The sequence below is a fragment of the Mastomys coucha genome, unplaced genomic scaffold, assembly GCF_008632895.1.
Source record: "Mastomys coucha isolate ucsf_1 unplaced genomic scaffold, UCSF_Mcou_1 pScaffold15, whole genome shotgun sequence".
Lineage (NCBI taxonomy): Eukaryota > Metazoa > Chordata > Mammalia > Rodentia > Muridae > Mastomys > Mastomys coucha.
The window spans coordinates 1,311,950-1,334,270 of record NW_022196897.1 but is presented as its reverse complement, the minus strand read 5'-3'; the positions used below and the strand labels follow the sequence as shown (position 1 = coordinate 1,334,270).

Genomic DNA, 22,321 nt, shown 5'->3' with positions numbered 1-22,321 from the left:
CTTGAACAGTGCAAGCTGCTGGTGGTGCAAGCATCATCTTTTCATCGGATGTGTGCTTAAGGAGAAAGCTCTGCTTTCAGATTCAAAGTGCCAAACCTTTTTCTATTACCCGATTGGCTCATTGTCTATATGTGTGTCTCTAAACTTACATGTCTGTCTGACTGCTTATCTGTCATGTACCTAATACCAGGGGAATAATTCTGGAATCATTCCCTATTTCGTAGTGTGAAATTGTCACTAAGATTAAGTTTTTTTACTGGGTCATAAAGATCCAGTCATTGGGAGGTAGAAGCCAGAGGGTTGGCAAAAAGTTATCTATCTATCTATCTATCTATCTATCTTATTTGAAGAAAGTGGGAGAGTTCTAAGAGCCATGATTTCATGGCACATGGGTGTAAACATCAACTTGGACTTCTGACAGTTGTGGTTTACTGTTAGCATCTAACCCCAAGGGGGATAGATTTCAGTTCCCAAGACTAAAAGGACGGGAGCAAAACAGCTAGATACAGAAACCTGTGAGCTTCCAGATGAGAACACAAGTTTCTGGCCAAGAATCCTTGTCTTCAGAATCATTATCATAATCCAGATCTCACCTCATACCTCCACCAGGTCCGTGACAGCCAGGGACACACGAGGGACTCACCGTAACAATTCTCCGTGGGAGAAAGACTCGGGACAAAGAGAATACCTGACTTCTGGATTTCTCAGAACTTAACTCCAAACCCCTTCAACACAGCTATTCTGCATTCTCAATGTTTACCTCTGCTCCAGCTTTAGAAATCCCTGCTTCCGCCCACAGAACTTTGTCCTTCAGCTAGCTTACTGAGCATGCGCGGAACTAGACCACTGCTGAGTCCAATCCAAGTCCCAAACCCAAGGAAGATTCCTCAGCGTAGGGCGGAGTCTCCGAGCCTAAAACATGTATGATTGGTCGGCCTCCGGGTCCACTTTCTTCAGTGGGCAGAGCCTCGCCGGGAGCCACTGCAGGGGAACAGTTCTCCTAATTTGGGAAGTGTCAGGCCGGGAGGGGCGTGGGGCTGGCCGGATTTTGTGTGCGCCTGCGCGATCGCCGGGACAGGGTGTGTTCCTGCTGCCTGGCGGATCCTGTTTTTGGCTGGTCCAGTTCATCGCTCTCCACTCGAGTTTTCCTGCAGGTTCCCAAGCACACCCACCAGGTGTTGCTCTCTGCGGTGAGTGTGCGGGGATCAAGTCCTCCCACTAAGGACTCCACGATGATACCCACTCTCCCCTAGGCAGCCCTGGAGAGTTCAGTCCGGCCTCGGCTCCTTTCCCCACAACCCCCAGGCTCCCACTTTTGCCATCATCCACGTGCTTTGTTGTCCTTTGCTACAGAACATGTCCAAGTCACTGAAGAAGCTGGTGGAGGAGAGCAGGGAGAAGAACCAGCCGGAAGTGGACATGAGTGACAGGGGTATCTCCAGTATGCTGGATGTCAACGGCTTGTGTAAGTTCTCTGGACAGTTGCGAAGTTTGCTAAGCAAGTGCCCTCTAGGGAGGCGAGTTCAGGAAGGCTGCCGTCCCACCTCTGCTTATAAACTTCACTTGTCAGGAGCTTGGCTCAGAAAGTTTGCAAAGGACAGTTAGACAGTTCTGCTGAGACTGGTAAGCCAGATGAGAACCTCACACGAGGCGTACTGCAGTTCCTTATCAGCTGCTGAGGTGGCTTAATGGCTGTGAAGTCGATTTTCCATGTAGTGTCCCAACTTTTGTTTTTAATTTGGAAGTCACGTTTTACTCTATGAACCATGAGCCGGTGGCACTCAAAAGTTACACGAATAGTAAGAATTCTTGTGCCAGGAGCATTTTTAACATTCCTCCTTCATTAAGTATTCCTAGGTCATTCTCCCATTTGCTTCAGACTTTGCTCACCTTTGTGCTCCAAGCTCAGCACCCATTTAATCAGGGTGTTGCTGTCAGCCATGAACTTATGTGCCTCTTATTTTATTGTGTTTTCTCATCTGTAAAACCAGACAGGAAACTCAGTACAAGTGGGAATGGTCATAAACTCCATTGTCTGTGCCCCTCTCACGGGGCATCTTCTCCTTTCCACATTGAGACAGTTGTCCCCATGTGGGAATATTGGATCACTATTGCCAGATTTTGCATTGAGAATTCTAGTGTCCACGTTTTCATGATCTTTACATGCTGGGAACTAATTCTGGTCTTTGAAAACATTTTCTAAGTACAACACTTCTGTGGGTTACCTGCAACTTCATTTAGATCCTCTGAGGATTTAGCTATTGACAAAGGTATCCCCACATTCCTCGGTGGGACAAACAAGCTCTGATTCTGATAAAAGCAGATCCCTTCCATGCATGCTTGTCCAAGCGATGTTGAATAAGCTCCCCTAAGTGACTCTGCAAGTCCGCTGTCTCCTTATCCATTTGCCTTTCCACCTGAAGTTCCTTAACTTGATCGCCAAGAGTCAGGTCAGCCATCACAGCCTATGAAAAGCCTTCTCTTTCTGCTTTCCTGTGTGAACCCACCTTTCTTCAAGGCACAGGTTGCAGCATAGCCTTTAATTAATTACTTTTTTAAAAAAGATTTCTTTATTTCATGTATGAGTACAATGTTGCTCTCTTTAGAGACAAGAGGACATTGGATTCCATTACAGATGGCTGTAAGCCACCATGTGGTTGCTGGGAATTGAACTTAGGACCTCTGGAAGAGCAGGCAGTGCTCTTAACCACTGAGACAGCTCTCCAGTCCATTTAATTTATTTTTAATCCAGTAGTCTCTCTTCCTCATTCAGATATCAAGAGTACCAGAACTGTGCAGTGTTGTGCTTGTATTCTTGAGAATAGTGTCTGGAACACAGTCGGCACTCTAAATGTTTGATGAATGAAGCAAAGAGCGATGGGAGTCAGAGTAGGATGTGGCTGCAGAACAGCAGCCAGAGGGAAGCTGTTCAGAGAACTTAAAGTCAGTGGATGGCTTCCTAGGCATGAAGGCTGCTGTCTGCCCTTGGGGCACAGGCTGGGATGGATGTTGGTACATTAGGGCAGAAGTGGAATGCAGATGTCTTGCATTTGATGGCCATCAGAAAGAGTCCTGCTCTGACCTAGCTTTCACGCTCGTAGCATCTTGAAGACTTCTTGGGTGATGTGTGTCAGTCTCTTGCAGTAAGAATGGGTTTCTGGTGATTTTTGGCAGTGAAGTGTCTGCATAGGATCTAGACACACTCCCATTGCTTTGGCTTTATTTCGGGTTCCACTGCTGTAGAGGAAGGAGAGGCTAAGCAGAGAGCAGGGGACCTGATGCATCTGTGCCCTGTACACTCCCTAGTTCTCTGCCTACTGCATCCTTCCCTGTGTGCTGAAGTGTGAGTCCACATTGTGCCGAGCCATTCGTATCGTTTTGGAAGATGAAGGCCCATGTAATATTAACAAATGGCAAGAGTGGCTTTGCTATTTCAGTTCAGCTCCATTATCTCTTTGAAGCCTTGGCTCTTACTATGGGAGAAAAGATAGCCACTTGCTTCCTGAAGGAAAAAAAATGGTTCTGGTCTAATACTGGGGGATAAAAAGCCAGGTCATTTCTGTAATTGCCCAAACTAGAAGCCGAGAGATGACATTGGTACTTCTTGAAGAGATCAGTGGAAGTTTGAAAATCTCACCCCCTCTGGTGGTGTTGGTTTAAGGAAGGGATGGATGTATGGACTCCCTGCCATCAGGACTCCTAAGAATCTGGAAGATTCTAGAATGTTCACTGGAAGTCTGTTCCTAAACTGGCTTTATCAGCCATTCACTGGACTGTAGCTCAGTGGTCAAGCATTTGTGTAGAATGTATGCAGTTCTGGGGTTCATCTTAAACACCACATGAACAAATTTAAAACAGCAATCAGTTGGCATCTAGTATGGATGTTATATGACAGGGTTACCTCGAGTATTGTGTGAGAATTCTTTTACTTCCCCCTTAGGTTTACCTGCTGCTGTGACAGTTAGTGTGTGAGCATCCTGATTAAACACAGGAAACAATTAACTTGCATGCAGAGAGAATGACTGGTTTTTGTACCCTAGCTTTCCCTTTTTTGCATTTACTAATTTAACTTCTTAAAAATAATGTAGTGATTTAGCTTTGAGGATAAGAAGGGAGGATCTGCATTTTTTGAAGCCTTTGAAATGCCAGCGTTTCTGCTTGTGAGGTTGGTGTGTATGAGCACCCCAAAGCGTTTCCGTAGACGTGATGAGTTACCGTCTCATTATGGTGAGACGGGGTCTCATGTAGGCTAGGATGGCCTGGAACTCATTCTGTAGCTGAGGAGGACCCTCTTACCTCCCGCTCCCAAGTGCTGGGATTACAGGTGTACACTATCACAAGTTATCACTTAAGCCTGCACTTGGTGGTCCTGCTGAGAATGCAGTTATCATTCTGGGCCGTCCTTGGGGCAAGTATCAGTGAGTCTCCAGGAGGGCTGAGTGTGTGTGAGCTATAATCTACTCAAATCTTTCATTTTTTTTTCTCTCCTGTAAGTTGGTGCCAAGGCCCAGCTTTGGGTTTGAAATGTGCAGAAGTCATCTCTCTTTGCCCTTGTGCTAAGCCTTTGTCAGTTAATGCTGTTGAGGGAACTGAGAGCTTGTCTGTGCCTCTGTTCTTGGGTCACCACCTCTGGGAGGCTTCCCAAGACTCCTGAGTTTTAACCCAGCGTACCTCAGCTTGCTTCCTCTATGCCCGGTGTTCGCTAGTGTGGGGAAAGAGTTTCTGGAGTGAAGACTATCACTGCTTTTAGTTAAGAAATTCTTATTTGAAAAAAAAAAAATTATACAATACATTCAGATTGTGCTTCCCCCTCTTCTGTACCCCACCCATTCTCTCCTCCCACCCAACTCCACACCCTTTTTCTCTTTAAAAAACATACAACCCCCACAAAAAACCTCAGAAATAGTTTTGTACAACAGCCTCCAACACACACACAAAACCAGAAAACAAAATATACAAGCCAAAGACCAACAATTTGACAAAATATCCAAACTAAGTAATAAGAGACAAAAAGAAAATCTACAAAAATACCTTTGAGTTTGTTTTATTTTGGCCATATATTTCCTGGACATGGCACATCTTCTGAAGTATGCCTAACATGACCCATGAGAAACCACTAGAGAAAGCTAATTTTTCCTTTGCAAGCATGCATAGCGTCCTGCTCAGGACTGGGGTTGTGGTCCACTTCCTCTGTTCAGTGCTCGGATCTCATCTGGCGTGAACCTGTGCTGATCCTGCCACATGCTGCCATCGTGTCTGTGAGTTCATATGAGCATCAATCCTGTTGTGTCTGCCCGACAGGTTTTCTTGACATCGTCCCTCCCCTCTGGCTCCTAAAATCACACTGTCTCCTCTTCTGCACAGCACCCTGATCCCCGAGGGCAGGAGCTGAATGAAGACTTTAGAACTGAGTACTACAAAATCTCTCACTGTCTGTACAATGTCCAGTTGTGCGTCTCTGTATCAGCTCCTATCTGCTTCGAGAAGAAGTTTCTCTGAGAATGACTAAGCAAGGCACTGATCTATGAGTAAAAAAAAAGAGAGTGCTATTAGGAGCCATTTTATTGTATGTTCTTTCAGCAGAACACTGGTATTTGGTTTTTCCCTGGGCACATGGCTTATCTACTCTCAGGCTCTTGGCCGCCTAATGGTCAGGCTTGGTATCCATCTCACGGGCCTTTACTCTAATTATCTGTGCTACTCTGACGCCAGCGTATTTCCTGGGCAGGTCACTGTTGTAGCTTGTAACACTGCAGGTTGATTGATGATGTCTTTCTCCTCTGGTAGCATAAAGAGTACCTCCCAATACGGTGTATGCTATTTAGTAGGGGCACAGGCTCTGGTATGGCAGCAGCATGCCTTCTCTGTGTTCAGTGAGAGATGTGGATGTTCTCTTCCATGATAGGGCCTTACTGTCAGTTTCTGGAGAGCAACCAATAGCCTGAGATATTCATGGGTTTAGCGGGGATGGGGGGGAGTGGGAGGAGGGAAGGTGGGGAGGAGGGGTCTTGTGCCGTTTCCTGGCACTGTAAGTTTCACCTGGTGGTGTAAGGTTTCTGGTTGAGGCACTGTCTCCCCCATTCTACCTAGCTCTCTTTCATACACGTATTTACTTTAGGAAGCTTCTGCTGTCCAATGGCCCCTAGTGTTAGTAACCCTTGCATTCCTTCCTTTACTCCTCTCTTCCATCTCTCTCCTCATTTAATCCTCCCACTCTAGTCCCATCTCTCCTTAACAATATGTTCTATTTCTCTATCTCTGGGAGATCCTCTCCTCCCCTCTAGTCCCTTACTATGCCTCCAACCACTGTGGATATATGGATTATAGCACGTCTCGATGGCTTAAAAGCAAAGAGCTACACATAAGAGAAAACTTAGAATATTTGTCTTTTTGTTTGGGGATACCTCATTCAGGATTTTACCCCCTAACCTCATTTATTCATCAGAGAATACCATGATTCCTTTAAAAAAAAAAAACAGTTGAAAGTATTTCATTGTGCAAATGAACCCCATTTTCATTATCAGTTGGTGGGCATCTAGGCTATTTCTGACTATGATGTATGGAGAAGTATTGAACATGGATGAACAAGTGTCTGTATAGCAGGACACAGCATCTGTTGGGTAGGTGCCTAAGAGTTGTGTAGCTGGACCTTGAGGGAGATGGAATCCCAGCTTCCTTAGGGACTGCCACGCTGGTTTCCATAGTGGCCTCCCACGTTTGTGCTCCCACCAGCAATGACTAAGTGTTCCATTTTCTTTGAATCCCTGTAGGCATATGCTGTCATTTGTTTTATTGATCTTGGCCATTTTGACTGATGTAAGATGAAATCCCAAAAGCAGTTTTAATTTGTGATCCCCTGGTGGCTAAGCATGGAGAACATTTCTTTAGGTGTTCCTCAGCCATTTCTGTTTTATCTTTTGAGAATTCTATGCTTAGTTCTGTACCCCATTTTTTATAAGTTGGGTTGTTTTCTTGAGGTTTAATTCTTAACATTTTTTAAATATATGTTTTAGACGCGGTGAAGCTATAGTAGGCAGTAAATCAGCCGTGTCCCCTCTGCAGAGGTTTCTCTCAAAGTTTCTAAAGTGGGGATGGTTGACAGCCATCAGGACAAGATGCCACTTGTAGATCTATCTATCTATCTATCTATCTATCTATCTATCTATCTATCTATCTATCTATCTATCTATTGTTTCTTTGTTTTGAGATATTTTTGTTGTTTTGTTTTACATTCCATTAAATACTGCAAACATCTTATCAAGATGAGGAATGAAGATAAAGAACAGGTGTGACCGTTTTGGGATGACTGAATGAGCAATGGCATTTGCTGCTTTTTAAGTATTTGATTCTTTGGCCCCACTTGGCAGTGACCTTTTGTTTTGTAAACAGACTGTCTGCGGAGCCCAGGCTGGACTTGAGCTGTGACCCCTCTTCCTTAGCCTCCCCGTATGCTGTCTTACCTTAGCATGGCATGACAGTGTAACAAACATTTGGAAATTTGCCAAATTTTTAAAGTGTGTTTGTGATTTTTCAACAAAACCTGAGCCAGAGACACATCATAGCTACCATCCTGTGAATGCCACCACACTTACAAATTTCTTTACTTGTGTGTGTCTCTGGGTGTATGGTTTTGTGTGTGTGTGTGTGTGTGTATACATGTAGTGTAACAGCATCTGTGTGGAGGTCAGAGGACAAACTTGCTGGAGTCAGGTTCTTGCCTCCTACCATGCAAGTCCTGGGAACTGAACTCAGGTCCTCAGGCTTGAAGGCAAATGCTACTGTCCACTGAGCCACTTAGCATCCCAAGCTTCTGTGCTTGTATCAAATGTACAGAAATGTTTATGATGTGGAAGTCTGAAGTCTGGTGCATTCCAGAGTTCTTGGCTCACTGATTGCTCTCTGTTTCTCACCGCACTTACTACCCCATTCCCCACCTGATTCAGAGTCCCCAGAAGTCGGAGGGATGTGTTTTAGTGTGCCGTGGTCAGAAGCACCTGTGTCCTCACTGGCCGGTTCAGAGCTTCGATAGACCAGGAATAGATAGGGGGTGGTGGGGGCCACCGACAGGACTTTACCTGTGATGTGTTTGTGGCTTGGGTTCTGTTGAGAGTAACAAATGCACTTTAAAAACTTGTCAGGTTTTCAAAAGTGAGTTGAAATACCATGTATCATGTAGCAGCTACTGACTAAATGCATTGTCATGCCCAGCACTACTCCTAGAGATTTCCTTGATGTTGAATCTTGATCCAGTAATAAATTAATATTTGCTGCATTGTGACCATAAGGTGTGGCACTGGATAATAAAGCTGATTTCCCATAAGACAAAACACCACTCACTGCTTTGGTATTGTGCCAGCTGTTATGAGACTGGGAGTCTGTGTTAGAGCTGGTGTGAATAACGGCTTAAAATCACCTTTGATACATTTCTGTACTTGCCTGAGAGGAAGCCTTGTCTCTGTTTGAGAGATCTTCTAAGGCACTGAGAATGATGGAGGTGACCTCATGCAGAGAGGGCCTTTTGCTTCTTTGAATAGGGTGTTTGCACAAGTTCACCATTTTTTTGATTTTTCAAAGCAGTAGTCCGTCTAATGTCACAGTTTGACCAGTAGAGGGCAGGGTTCAGCTTCTTATAAGAGGCATTGCCTCCTATAAGGCAAGACTGCTGCCTTCCCAGTTGCTTTGAAAGCATCAATCTCTCTCCTTTTTGTACAGAGGCCAGCCACCTAACGGCACATGACCGTGTCACCTCACAGGTGAGCAGAATCTCACACATGCTTAACGTTTTAGTCCGAAACTTCTTCCATGTTGGTGCCTTTCAAGCCTTCTCAAAACAAGCTCTTGAGTGCAGGATCAAGTAGAATCTTCAGTTTCATCAGGGTGTGATGATTAATCATGGAAAATGGAAATTTGGATTTAAAATATTGGATAAGTCAAAAAGGAAAAATGCTATATTTTCTTAAGACATTAATTATATCTTGATATATAATATATAAAATATATATAGTATAATACAAAATATACTTATAAGTATATATAAATAAATATATGCTCATATAATATTACATAATTATATTTACACATATCAATATATTATAGACAATATTATATAACATAAATATATATTTGTATCATACATATTATATAAATCTAGTAATATAATTAATTAATCTCTTAGTATTAATCAAGGACTAATTCCTTAACAATATTCTTCTATTTTATTAATTTTTAGTGCTACTCTAACAAAATGCCAAGACTGGGTTCCTTAAACAGAGGCGCAGTTTCTCATACAAAGTCCGAGATGTAACGGTAGCAGGCTGCTAAGGCATCTCCACTTCACTTGCAGGTCTCTGTCTTCTCCCCTTGTCTTCAGATGGCCTGTACCCTGACTGTGTACACTCCTGGTGCCTGTGTCCCGCATCCCTTCTCTTAAGGACAGCGGTCAGCCTGGATCAGGGTCTATCCAAGCAACACACTTTAACTCATTTAACTCTGTAAAGATTGGCTCTGCAAATAATTTTATCCCAGGGACTTGGAGGTCCGGGCTCAGACATGAACTTGGGGCTCTCACTGAAAGAGCCCCGAGCGCTCTTGTTCCTGTCACCATTGGGTGTGTGTGATCTTTGTCTGCCTTCTGTAGATGAGATACTGTGCTCATAGCATCGCCATAGCGGTGGAGTCAAAGTTTCCATCTCGGTGTGGCTGGCATCCTTTCTCTTTGGTTCTGTGTTGTGTGCTCATAGCATCACCATAGCAGTGGAGTCAAAGTTTCCATCTCAGTGTGGCTGGCATCCTTTCTCTTTGGTTCTGTGTTGTGTGCTCATAGCATCGCCATAGCGGTGGAGTCAAAGTTTCCATCTCGGTGTGGCTGGCATCCTTTCTCTTTGGTACTTTGTTGTGTTTTCCCCAGTCTTCCACAGCCAAAAAGTGCCAGGCCTGGATGGACACAGCGAGAGGAAAATGGAACCTGTAACCAGGGCTGCCTGGGGTTGGCCCGCCTGTCAAGGCCTTCAGCTTCAGTGTTCTTTTGATCGTTTTATTTTTAAAAGTTTTTCTACAATATATTTTGATCATATTCTCTCCCTTTCCCAATTGCACTTAGATCTCCCCACCCACCTGCCCGCCCAGATTTACGTTCTTTCTCTCTTAAAAAGTATTCTTTTTGTGGGTCAGGGAGGGGAATGAGGCAGCTGAACTTGGGACCCCTTGCACACCATTGAAGATAGCCATGGTCAGTTTCAAACTTTTTTATCTTTAAGATAGGATCTCAGTAAGTGCCCTAGTTAGCTTGGACTTACTCTCACTCACATAGACCCTGACCTTTTCTCTGCTCTGCCTTAGCCTCCCAAGAGATGGAGATTAAAGCCTTGCCTCAGATGTGTGGCTCGGCTTCATAATTCCTTCAAACAGTGCATTAGGCTTGTAAACTATGTGCCTCCTGATAGCTTAGAAGATTAGGTTGAGCGCTGAAGGAAACACAGGGGCAGGCGAGTCTCCCTCTGACCAGAGCTCCCCGGCCCATCCTCACCCTCACCCTCACCCTCACCCTCTTTGGGGTTTCCTGAGAAACCAATAGTCCTCACAGAGTTTGGTGACCACATGTGAAATTTGTTGTTCATTTAGTAATTTATCGTGTACTAAGTTTTCTATTGTATATTCATTATATTCATTAGATTGTGGCACTCTTTGTGTTATGGTGCTAGAAAAAGACTGTGCTGGGGAGACGCTGGTTCATGTGCTGGCAAAGTGAATCACAATGATAGGAAGTCAGAATGCCCTGCGGGAAAACACGAATTATTACAGTACGATTCATAACAGTAGCGCCGGCACAGTTGTGAAGTAGCCGTGAGATTAACTGTATGGATGGTGGTCACCACAGCATGAGGAACTGTATTCAAGGGTCACAGCATTAGGAAGGTTGAGTAGCAGTGCTCTTGAGGATCCTTCTCTTCCTACTTGCTTCTCTGTGTTCTTTGGATGCAGAATAGTTTTTTAAAGTTAAGGAAGAACAGGGCCAAATGAGCAGTATGTGTCACGAGACCAGGTCCCTCCTGGGAAAGGGAATTTGGTTTCTCAGTTTTTCAGAGATTGTTATATAGACTCAAGTAAATGCCAGCTTCAACAGTTTTCACATATTAATATATTTTTATTACTTTTAAATTATTTTTCTGTTTTTGTTGAAGTTATAATATTATTATATTATTTGTTCCTTCCGTTTCCTTTTTTCAAATCATCCCACATATACTTTCTTTCTCTTTTTCAAATTTATGGGCTCTGTTTAATTAATTGTTACATACATGTACTTACACACACACACACACACACACACACACGCACACATGCACGCACACACACAGGCACGCGCACACACACATGCATACACGCGCACATACACATACATGCGCACACACGCACATACACACACGCGCACATACACACACGCACACATATACACGCACACATGCGCGCGCGCACACACACATGCACACACATGTACATACACACACACGCATATACACATACACACACGCGCACACACACGCACCCACACATGTGCACACACACGCACGCGCACACATGCATGTACACACACGCACAAACGCACACACGCACATACACACACACGTGCGCACACACGTGCATACGCACACGCACACATACGTAATAAGGACAGCCTGCTCGGTTTGTAGAATGTGACTTGTATGCATGTCTTCAGGGCTATTCATCTACAATACAACTCCTGAACCTTTGTGGAGGGGCAGAAAGGGCATCCAAGGCAGAGGAATAGCTGTGAGACTGTCTCCTAGAAAAGTCAGAAGGGTACCCGTGGAGGTTCACCAGTCTGACTGCCTGAAGCTGCCTGAACATGGAAACTTGGAAACATGGAAAGGGAGGGCCCAGGAGGCCTCATCCATAAACAAACCCACAGGCCACAAGGGGAGACTGAGATGGCAGGAGTAGTCTTCCACCCAGGGAGGAGCACAGCAGCTACTTACTAAGTCCCAGATGCTCAGCCTGGAAAGCAGTTTCTCCTTCTAGCTTGGCATGCTCACGCTTTCAGGGCATGTCAGGTGTGTGTGTGTGTGTGTGTGTGTGTGTGTGTGTGTGTGTGTGTCCAGACCCCTCAGACAGCCATGATGGCCAGGAACTCACTGTATAGCCAGGCTGCCCTCCACCTCCTGATCTTCCTTGCAGTTTCCTCCGGATGCTCATATGACAAGCACACATCAGTGTGCTGGGCTCTGTAGAGAGTATTAGCACACACTCACATTTATCACGTACAGCTGGGTGACTCTCTTAGCGATTACATTTTAAACTCATGGCCCGTGTGATGATAATGATGATCCAGTTAATGGCTGGGGGAACATGCTAAGAAAGCCTGTGTAACCGTCAGTCCTCGGTGGAGACTGTCCAGGCAGCTTCAGTCAGTCAGACCTGTGAACCTCCATGGTTATGCCTTCTGACTTTACTAGGAGACAGTCTCACAGCTATTCCTCTGGCTCTTATACTCTTTCTGTCCCTCTTCCTCGATGATCCACAAAGGTTCAGGAGTTGTATTGTAGATGGAGGAACTGACTCCAGGCCTCCAGATGTCAGGAGCCACATTCTGGGCTTCCTCTAGTTCCCTGCTCCAAACTCTTTTGACAAGGTAAGTATAAACCCAGTGGAGGAGACAGAGATAAATGGTAATTGATAAGTACATTTAATCCTTGAAGCTGAGCTGCTTATGTTCTGGAAGCCGTGGTTCCTGCATCGATGGACTAGTGGCTTCTTTCCATTTAGGAGTGCGCTCATTGATGCCATCCATGTTCATACCATTTGAGCTAAGGGAATTGGAATTCTTTCCCCCAAACATTTTGTCTTAGTTATAGTTTTACTGCTGTGAATGAACACCATGACCAAGGCAACTCTTATAAGGACAGCATTTCATCAGGGCTGGTTTACAAGTTCAGAGTTCATTATCATCAAGGCAGGAACATGGCAGCATCCAGGCAGGCATGGTGCAAGAGGAGCTGAGAGTTCTGCATCTTCATCTGAAGGCTGCAAGCTGAAGACTGGTTTCCAGGCAGCTAGGAGGAGGGTCTTAAAGCCCACACCCACAGTGACACACCTACTCCAACAGGGTCATACCTAATAGTGCCACTCCCTGGGCTAAGCATAGACACACCATCGGACATTTGCACATGCTCTTTAAAACATGCCTTCACAAAGGCTTGGAAGGCTTTTCTGTGCTCGGTGCACTCAGAGCAGTGCAACCCCAGTGTTCACAACCAAAGACAGCCAGCCTGCTAGCAGCATCTCAGGAGCCCTTCCTCATCGCCGCCCGCTCCAGAAGACTGCTCTTCCAATTTCAGAAGCATAGACGACTGTTGCCTGTTCTGGTGTATGCTATTAAAAACAAAAAAAAACAAAAACAAAAAACCAGAGGAGGGTGGTGTACCACGTGCTCCAGTGTCAGGACTGCGTGCCTGTGATGCTCATCTGTACACAGCTGGCTGTAGACGCTTAGAGGACATTTATCCAGCCCACCATTGATGGGCATATGAGCAGTGCTTTGGTTTAGATTTGAAATGCCCCCAAAGGTTTAATGTCCCCTGTCTTGGTGCTTTGGGGAAGTGGTAGAAACGTTAAGAGGCAAGTAGACTCTGAGGGAGGCAGTCACTGGGGCATACCCTTTAAGGGGAGTTTAGTGTCCCACCTGTCCCACCATACCCTTTAAGGAGAGTTTAGTGCCACCCTGGTGGCAACTCTTTCTTTTTAAAATTATTATTTATTTATTTTATTTGGTTTTATGTACACTGGTGTTTTACTTGCATGCATGTCTATATGAGGCTGTCAGGTGAAGTTTCAGACAGTTGTAAATTGCCATGTGGATGCTGAGAACTGAACCTGGGTCCTCTGGTAGAGCAACCAGTGCTCTTAACCACTGAGCTATCTCTTCAGCCCCCATGACAACTCTTTTAGAAGTAAGCATTTGCCCGGCAGTGGTGGAGCACGCCTTTAATCCCAGCACTTGGACAACAGTAGAGGCAGGCGGATTTCTGAGTTTGAGGCCAGCCTGGTCTACAGAGTGAGTGAGTTCCAGGACAGCCAGGGCTACACAGAGAAACCCTGTCTCAAAAAAACAAAAAAAAAAAAAAAAGAAGAAGAAGTAGTAGTAAGCATTTAATTAGGAGCTTGCTTACAGTTTCAGATGCTTAGGCTATGATTTTCTTAGCAAGGAGAATGGTGGTAGCATGCATGGCCCTGAAGCAGTAGCTGAGAGCTGACCAGTAGGCAGCAGACAGAAAAACCTGCCGTGGGCTTTTGAAACTTCCAAGCCCACCCCCCATACATCCTACCCCATGATACACTTCCTCTAACAAGGCTATACCTCCTGGAGGACATTTTAATTCAAACCACCACAAGAGTCAAGCATCCAGGAGCTGAAACCTCCAGAATGAAAACCCAAATCACCTATTCTAGTGGGTACTACATCAGTATGGAAACAGAAAGCTACCTAAGACAGGTATTTTCCAGGTAGGGCTATTATAAACAGTGGTGCTGTGAGCATATGGAGATACATTTCAGTGAACATATGCATGCACTCCTGTTGGTTAAATACCAAGAAGCAAATTGCTGGGGAGTGGAATGTGCACCCATATGCTTTTGAAAATACAAAGTGAGAATCACCAAAATAGGGGAAATATTTGAGAAGAATGTGGCTGACCCACATTGAGCATTCTTAACGTATAGCGGGCTTTAAAAATGGCATTAACCAGATCAACCAAGGCACTTTCTAGAACATTGCCCTCTTCAAAGCAAGCTTTTCGTGTCTCAGATCCCTCTCTGGAAGCATCACACTAGTGCATCCGTCTGATGTGCACAGGAGGCTTCCAGGCATGGCTGCATGGTTAACAGTGTCCCTGGGAAATTACTGAAACTGCAGGGTGCAGCCCACACCCCAGACCAGGAACAATGCAGGTCTGGATGTCGTGCCAGGGTCAGGTTTTGCATTGAAGTAAGGTTTGTTTCTTTACGGGCTGTGTGGTTATAACTACTGTTGCCCAGGTTCAGATTCTTCACCTCAGTTGTTCTAGATAAAATGCCCTGATAAAAACAAATCAAGGGAGAAGGGTCTCTGGTGGCTCGCTGTGAAGGTGCCTGAGCTGCGAGCAGTGAACACATGCAGGTTCCAGGCCTAGAGAGCAGAGAGCAATACATGCAGGCGTGTGTGCTCAGCTTATGTGATGGTTTGTATATGCTTGGGCCGGGGAATGACACTATTTGGAGGTGTGGCCTTGTTGGAGTAGGTGTGTCACTATGGGCTTGGCCTTTAATGCCATTGCCTTAGCTGCCTGGAAGTCAGATTTCTCCTAGCAGCCTCCAAATGAAAATGTAGAACTCTCAGCTTCTCTTGTACCTGGAAGCTGCCATGCTCCCACCATGATGATAATGGACTGAACCTCTGAACCTGTAAGCCAGTCCCAGTGAAATGTCCTTATAAGAGTTGCTTGGTCATGGTATCTGTTCACAGCAATAAATCCTAACTAAGACAGCTTGAATTCCATGTTTTAATCAGTCCAGGACCCCTGCCCAATATTAATATTATTTCTATATTCTATTCTATATTTTACTTTAATAAATTTACGGGCTTTGCTTTCATTTCAGTTTTTTTTTTCATATTTCAAGTTTGTTTTACTATTAGAACTTTGCACCTTCTGTTGTTTCCAAACACATAACAGCTCATGCATAGATCATCCCACTCAGCCCTCCTGCCCTGACTGTACTTCCCTCTACAGACTCTAGGATTTCTGTCTTGCCCTGTCTTGATTGTAGGCTCTGTCTTCGTAGGAAGCCCGTGGTGGTCATTTTTCAGGCCATGGGGTAGACCTGTCCCACCCCTCGGCTCTAACAGGCCACTCCTCTTCTTTTGGAGTAGGCACCCCTTCCCCACTTCACTTGCTCTTTCTCCTCTCTGTCTGCTGCGAGTTCTGCTGAGTTTGGTTGACTCTCATGGGGTTTGTTAGATAGTCTTCTATTTTCCCTTAATTACAGCCATAGTGACGTCATCGATCTTCATGGCTTTGGAGTTCGTGGTGTTTACTTAGGTGTGTGTGTGTGTGTGTGTGTGTGTGTAAACTGAACTTTGTAGATTTTGAATTTTCTTTGTTTTATTACAGTTATATATTTGTGGTATGTGCTGTGTGTGTGTTTACATGTGTATGTGTGTGGTGGGTACTTCACACCTTACAGGGTGCCTGTGGAGGTCAGAGGACAGTCGGTAGCACTTGCTTTTCTTCTTCACTCTGTGAGTTCTGGGTGCAGTGCTCAGGTCCTCAGGTTTGGGAGTTGAGCATCTTTAGCAGACTCCCTTTCCCAGTTAGAATTTTGGCCTCTCTAGAGAAAATGAGACTCAAGCTGTTCTATTGATTATTTTCATGTTTCAAGTCCTGCTAGAATGACTGAAGAAGGGAGTGCTATGTAGACATTCCTGTGGTCTGAATTCATTACTTTTCACTGCTGTGCCCAAAGTACATGGCTGAAACATCTTCAGATATTTAGAAAATAGCTAGAAATGTTTAGAAGATAGAGGTATTTTGGCTCACAGCTTCAGAACTTTCTGTCTGTTGTGGAGGAGACAGAGTTCATGGCTCTAGAAGCATGAGGTCACACCAAGTCGTGGCCATAAAAGTAGGAGAGGCAGCCAGGGAAGATAGGGGCCCCAAGGGCAACCTCCTTAAAGGTCCACAGCTTTCCAAAACAACACCAGCCACTGGGAACCAAGTGTTTGAACCTGAGTATGCCATTTTATATTCAACCATAACACTTTCTTTTATTAGTTATCTCAAACTAATAGCTTGCCAGATGCACTTGAATGACTCACTTTGTACTTTGTGTTTGCTTCCATCTTTGTGGAGCTGAAAGAAATGTGAGGCTCATCAGCTGAAGGCTAATGTGTTCATGGCAGCTGGATAGAGCAGCTGAACCATGATCATGACCCATCTTCAGATTTTGTCCTGGACAGAGCAGCTGAACCATGACCATGGCCCATCTTCAGATTTTGTACTGGTTGCTGCTGCTGTTGTATTGCTTTTAAGGTTTGTTTTTGTTTGTTTGTTTGTTTGTTTGAGGCAGGGTTTTTCTGTGTAGTCCTGCTATCCTGGAACTTGTTTTTTAGAGCAGGTTGGACCCAAGCTCACAGAGATCCTCCTGCCTCTGCCTCTAGAGCCCTGGGATCAAAGGCCTACGCCACCACAGCCCTGCTTAGATTTTGTATTTGTAAAAGTGAGTCCCAATATGGAGGAAATATATCACTGGGACTCTGCCATTAAATGTTCTTACCCGGCTCTTACTTCATGGTTTCTTACTCTGCTTCCTCTCCATTTGCTGTGAATGGCTCGTTTTTCTCTGAACATCATGAAGCTCTTATGATATTAGAAAGCCAAATTGTATCTCCTGATTCTTTGTCTATCGGAATGGACATATTCCTTCCCCAGAGGAATGTGGACTGGGTTCAGGTGAGCTATCTGGAAGAAGGATGAAGCAGAATCAGAGAGCTTCAACTTCTCACAGTCCAGGGAGGGCAACCAAATGAGTAGAGGTGTCAGGATCAGACCTGGAAAGACAGCCTCTCTATGGGACCACGAAGGCTCTGTGCTATCTGAGGGTCCCCACGGCTTCCCTTCAGCGAGAAGCCATACCAGTGGACCTTCGCTCTCTTTTATCCTCTGTATGACAAACAGCTGAGTGAACTGGACGTGCTGCTAGTGGCGTATTTGTTTGTAGGTTGCATTTTGTGGGGCATCAACCAGTTTCTCGTTTGGATAGTTTTAGAAGGTGTCTCTCTGCAGCCATGAATAAAGGTCACTTGACTTCTCCTGGCCTCATTTTCCATGTCTGAATCTGGGAGAGGTGCAGGTAATGTGACCGTTACTATAGAGGGTTGCTTTGAGAGATAGTGAGTTAAACTTCTCAGACCTCTGCTTCCATGTTGTGAATGTTAGGTAAGCATTCAGTGCTATTGATATCCCAACACAGCGTATTGATGTCATGGGTCCTGAACAAACATTAATTTCTCTTTCTTTCATTTCTGTTACAGAGTCAGATACTGTAATTCAGCCTCTCCTTTTTAACATGAGGAATTTGTGCTCCAGGGCAGTCTAGTGATTTTACCTTCCAATCTCAGGGCATGAGGATGTGGACCTTACACTTCTTGGAACTATGTTTTATCTGCTTCAGCCCTATTCTTTTATGTAACTGTCTTTTTTATCAAGGTAGATTTTTTTTCCATTCACGTTTATGCTACTTTTATTATGGTAAGATTTTTCTACTGTCTTATAAAGACCAAGCGTGAATTTATTTTCCCAATTTAGAAACAATAAGCTCAAGATGAAGCCTTGAGAGTCCAGGCTGTCGCCTCGGTACTGAGTTTGGTGTCCTCAGGTCTCTCAGATCTCATGTTCTCAGATTTCAAACGAGGTATGGGTGGAGGGTGTCGCCCAAACTCCACGTGTTAGCAGCTTCATCCAGGTCCCAAAGGTGCCGGGAAACAGGCCCTAAAAGGAGGTGAATTGGCTCTGCCGGCTTTCATGAGTCAGTCACTGTCATCTCAGAAATGTGTAAATCATCCTGAGAGAGGACTACTAGAAAACTGAGTTGCTTCTCCTCTGGTCTCTTTGTCCCCAGCACCCCGCCCTCCACACTTGCCTTGCTGCTTTCTGCATGGTGTTATGCAGTCTGCAGTTTCAGGCCTTTGCAGAAATAAATTATTATAAGTTTTAATTGAGAATATAATTAGAACATTTGCCCCTTTCCTCAAAGCCACCCTGTGTACTCTCTCCCATTTCTGCTTCAAATGTATAGCCTCTTTGTTCTTTATTTTCAATTACGTAGTTTATGGCATTTGATTATAACCACACAACATAACCAAGACAGAATCCTTTGGCTCTAGTATTCTGTAACTGTCCAGTTGCCTTTTCACAGTGCTGCACACCATGACCATGCAACTCGGGCAGGAAAGGGTTATTTATTCTTTTTTTTTTTTCATTTAAAAACATATTTTTATTTTTTTTTCTTTTAGATATTTTCTTTATTTACATGTAAATTTCTCCATTCCCAGTTTCCCCTCCAAAAAACAAAGAAACAAACCAAAACAACAAAAACAAACCCCTGTTGCCTCCTACTTCCCCATGCCTGCCACCCCGCCCTCTCCCACTTTCTGGCCCTGGCATTCCCCTGGGCACAGAACCTTCACAGGGCCGAGGTCCTCTCCTCCTATTGATGATCGAATTTGCAATCCTCTACTATACACATGCTGCCTGACTAACACAGATGTAGAGGCTCACAGCCATCCATCGAACTGAGTACAGGGTCCCCAGTGAAGGAGTTAGAGAAAGGACCAATGGAGCAGAGGGGTTTGCAGCCCCTTAGGACGAACAACAATATGAACTAACTAGTACCCTCAGAGCTCCCAGGGTCTCAACCACCAACCAAAGACTGCACATGGAGGGTTATTTATTCTTATGGTCCATCTTGGAGGGAAGCCAAGGCAGTAACCGCAGGCAGGAACTTGAAGCAGGAACCGTAGAGGAACACTGCTGACTTACTCTCTGGCTCCTGTACAGCCAGCCTTTTTATGCTGCTCAGGCCCAGCTGGTTCTCCAGCATTAATTAGAAATCAAGAAAAAAAATGCCCCACAGCCATGCCCCAGGCTAGCTGAATTAGCTAGTTCCTAACTGGGGCCCCTTTTCCCAGGTGACTCTCCTTGTGTCAAGCTGACCATAAAAACTAAGCAGCCAAGTAACTATAGTTTACAAAAAGACATGTTTATGTTATACACTCTTAACAGTTTGTGCTTAAAAAAAAAATTAGTCAATGCAAATAAGCAACACAATAGAAAAGGAATCAAAGGAGGAGCAGGAGGCAGTGGGCAGATAAGGAACTGCACCGACCCCGCTCCCTGAAAAATTTCCTAACTGAACCTCTCTAGGCATTTCTCTGCTAAGGTCCACTTTTCTCCTTTATCTGTACATTAGTCAGGGTTTTCCAAAAAATTAGAAATGATCATTGTTATACATACATGTACAGACTTAGGATGAGATTTAGTAGGAATGTCATCTCATGAGGTTGTAGCAGACCACTACTTCTGCAAGCTGGAAAACTAGAAACGTTGGTGGTATCATCAGACCAGAACCAAAGGCTTGAAAACAAGAGAAAGGGAAGTGGTTAGTGATGCAGTCCCAGAGACTGAAGGCTCAGCAGCCACAAGCTGTCATGAGCAAGAACTGAAGATGCATCTGTCCTGGATGGCTCTGGCAAAGGAGAAGTCCCCCTTCCTCTCCATTCTTGTTCTGCCCCGACCCTGAACAAGTCAGATGTTGTGTGATGTCCTGGCAAACCCAAAGCTCTCAGTTAGTGATCTCATCATGGAGGTTTCTTTGCTCCTGGAATGAAGTATCATGTTTTTATTCAGTTGTCCCTGGTAGTAATCTGTGTTCTTATTGAAGGAAGTCAAGGTAACCGAAGCAGACAAACCCTTTATATTAAATGGTAACCAAGTATTTTTGTTTGTTTGTTTGTTTTTAAAATTACCAGTAATGAGTTTGTAAACTTGTATAATAATTAGCTATGAAATGTAGAAAAGCTTTCATACCACACTTATTTTTGTTTAAGGTCTTAGATTATGACTAAAGTCCAAAATAAATGTATATATATATATATATATATATATATATATATATATATATGTGATTCTGAGTGCATTGATGAACATATTTGTGTTATATCTCAGTTTTGGACATTTTGTTATCTATTTCCATCTTAATATTTCTCCAGACCCTGAATACTTAAGAAGGGCTGGATTTATATTGTTCTACAAGGGTAAATAACTTCAGCTGTGATTAAATGATGGCATTTTAATCTCACATTACAGAGATGCAAAACTCAATTTGGTCAGCATTGGTGTTGGCAATCAGTCAGTACCCACAGTCTTATGGCATCTTTGAATCCAAGCTACTTAAGGCTGTAACAGTTTCTAACTCACTGGGCACCAAAATGGAAAAGGCCATTGGGATGGTCTTCTATGCATAGTTCAAAGCAGTTCTTTAATAGTTTATAACTTTGGTTATATTTGTATTAACATCACAGTCTCTGTGTTCATCTATAAATGATTATTGCTGTTCACAGCCTTTGGACAGTGTCCCTTATTGTAAAGCAAGGTAACCATGTTGAATACCCAAGGTCATGTGCTGTTGGCCCATCAGATTCCATGTTATACCTCAAGAAGCACCAAGATTCAGTAAGCCATTTGTATGCAGATAACAGTGCCTCCCAGTTGCTTTTGCTAGCACACAGCCTCCTAGATGAACTGATGGCTAAAGCCCAGTTGTGAACTGAATCCCAGCAACACTGGGGAGCCAGTAAAGGCCAGTTCTGACCAGTGACAGAATTTCTGAACACTTCAAGTCCAATGCCACTTTGTGTGTTTACAAGCCTTGAATTCTTTTGTATAGACGTAAATGCCAGTCTGTGAAGCTTGAACTCCCTCCCATCTGTAAAGAGCCACCGAAGGAAACATTTGCTTCCCAGTTTCCCAGTGGAAAGCTGTGAAGAGAGTTACTAGTGTGCCCCGGCATTATGATACGTGGGGTTACTTTGGAAATCCCTCTGCGGTGTCACCATAGGTCATCATAGGTTGTGGTGACTTTATCCTGCTGGTGTCTGCTTTTTTTTTTTTTTCTCGTGTTGTCTGTTTAATGCTGAAGGAGAATGAAAAATCACAGATCCTCATTTAAACAGTAGCTGCTTTTCTGTGTGTCTGGAAATGGTGATTCTTTTTCCAGGATTTTATTTGTGTGTGTCGGGGTGGGAGGGTCTTGCACATGTTCAGGTTTATTGTGTGCATGCACATATATGTATGTGTGCGTACACTGGAGAACAGAGGCTGATGTCGGGTGACTTCATATCATTCACCACCTTATTCTTTGAGACAGGGCCTCTCACTAGAGCTGGGGCTCCCTGATTGGTGAAAACTAGGTCCCTGCCTGTTTCTAGCCCACCTGCACCACCACAGTTACAAACCCATATCATGTAGATGCTAGGGATACAAATTCAGGTCCTCAGGCTCAAGTGCCAAGCATTTTAGCAACCGAGTCATCTCTGCAGCCCCCTTCCCAGGATTTTTTAGTTAGTGTTTGTTTCCATGAAATCCTGGTTGAGCTCCTCATGGAGCTGCACCTCCCTCACATTACATCTCTACATTCATAGCCTCTGTTTGATTCCATAGTCTCTGTTTCCACATGGTCCTCAGAGCCAACTCCACTACATAATGTCCTTCTACTT

The 22,321-nt window shown here is 44.3% G+C and overlaps 1 protein-coding gene and 1 long non-coding RNA gene across 2 annotated transcripts in view; one reads left to right on the top strand and one right to left on the bottom strand.

The window, feature by feature from the left end:
• LOC116089719 overlaps positions 1-800 on the bottom strand; it is a 7,912-nt gene extending 7,112 nt beyond the window's left edge. The window contains exon 1 of the long non-coding RNA XR_004118453.1: positions 761-800. This is a non-coding gene — a long non-coding RNA (uncharacterized LOC116089719). The remainder of the gene's footprint in view (positions 1-760) is intronic.
• A 176-nt stretch (positions 801-976) lies between these two features.
• The window catches only part of Rsu1 (Ras suppressor protein 1), a 186,256-nt gene continuing 164,911 nt past the window's right edge, over positions 977-22,321 (top strand). Inside the window, exons 1-2 of the mRNA XM_031369042.1 lie at positions 977-1,190; positions 1,354-1,465. Of these exons, the coding sequence (XP_031224902.1) occupies positions 1,357-1,465 (109 nt within the window). The 5' untranslated portion in view covers positions 977-1,190; positions 1,354-1,356. The remainder of the gene's footprint in view (positions 1,191-1,353; positions 1,466-22,321) is intronic.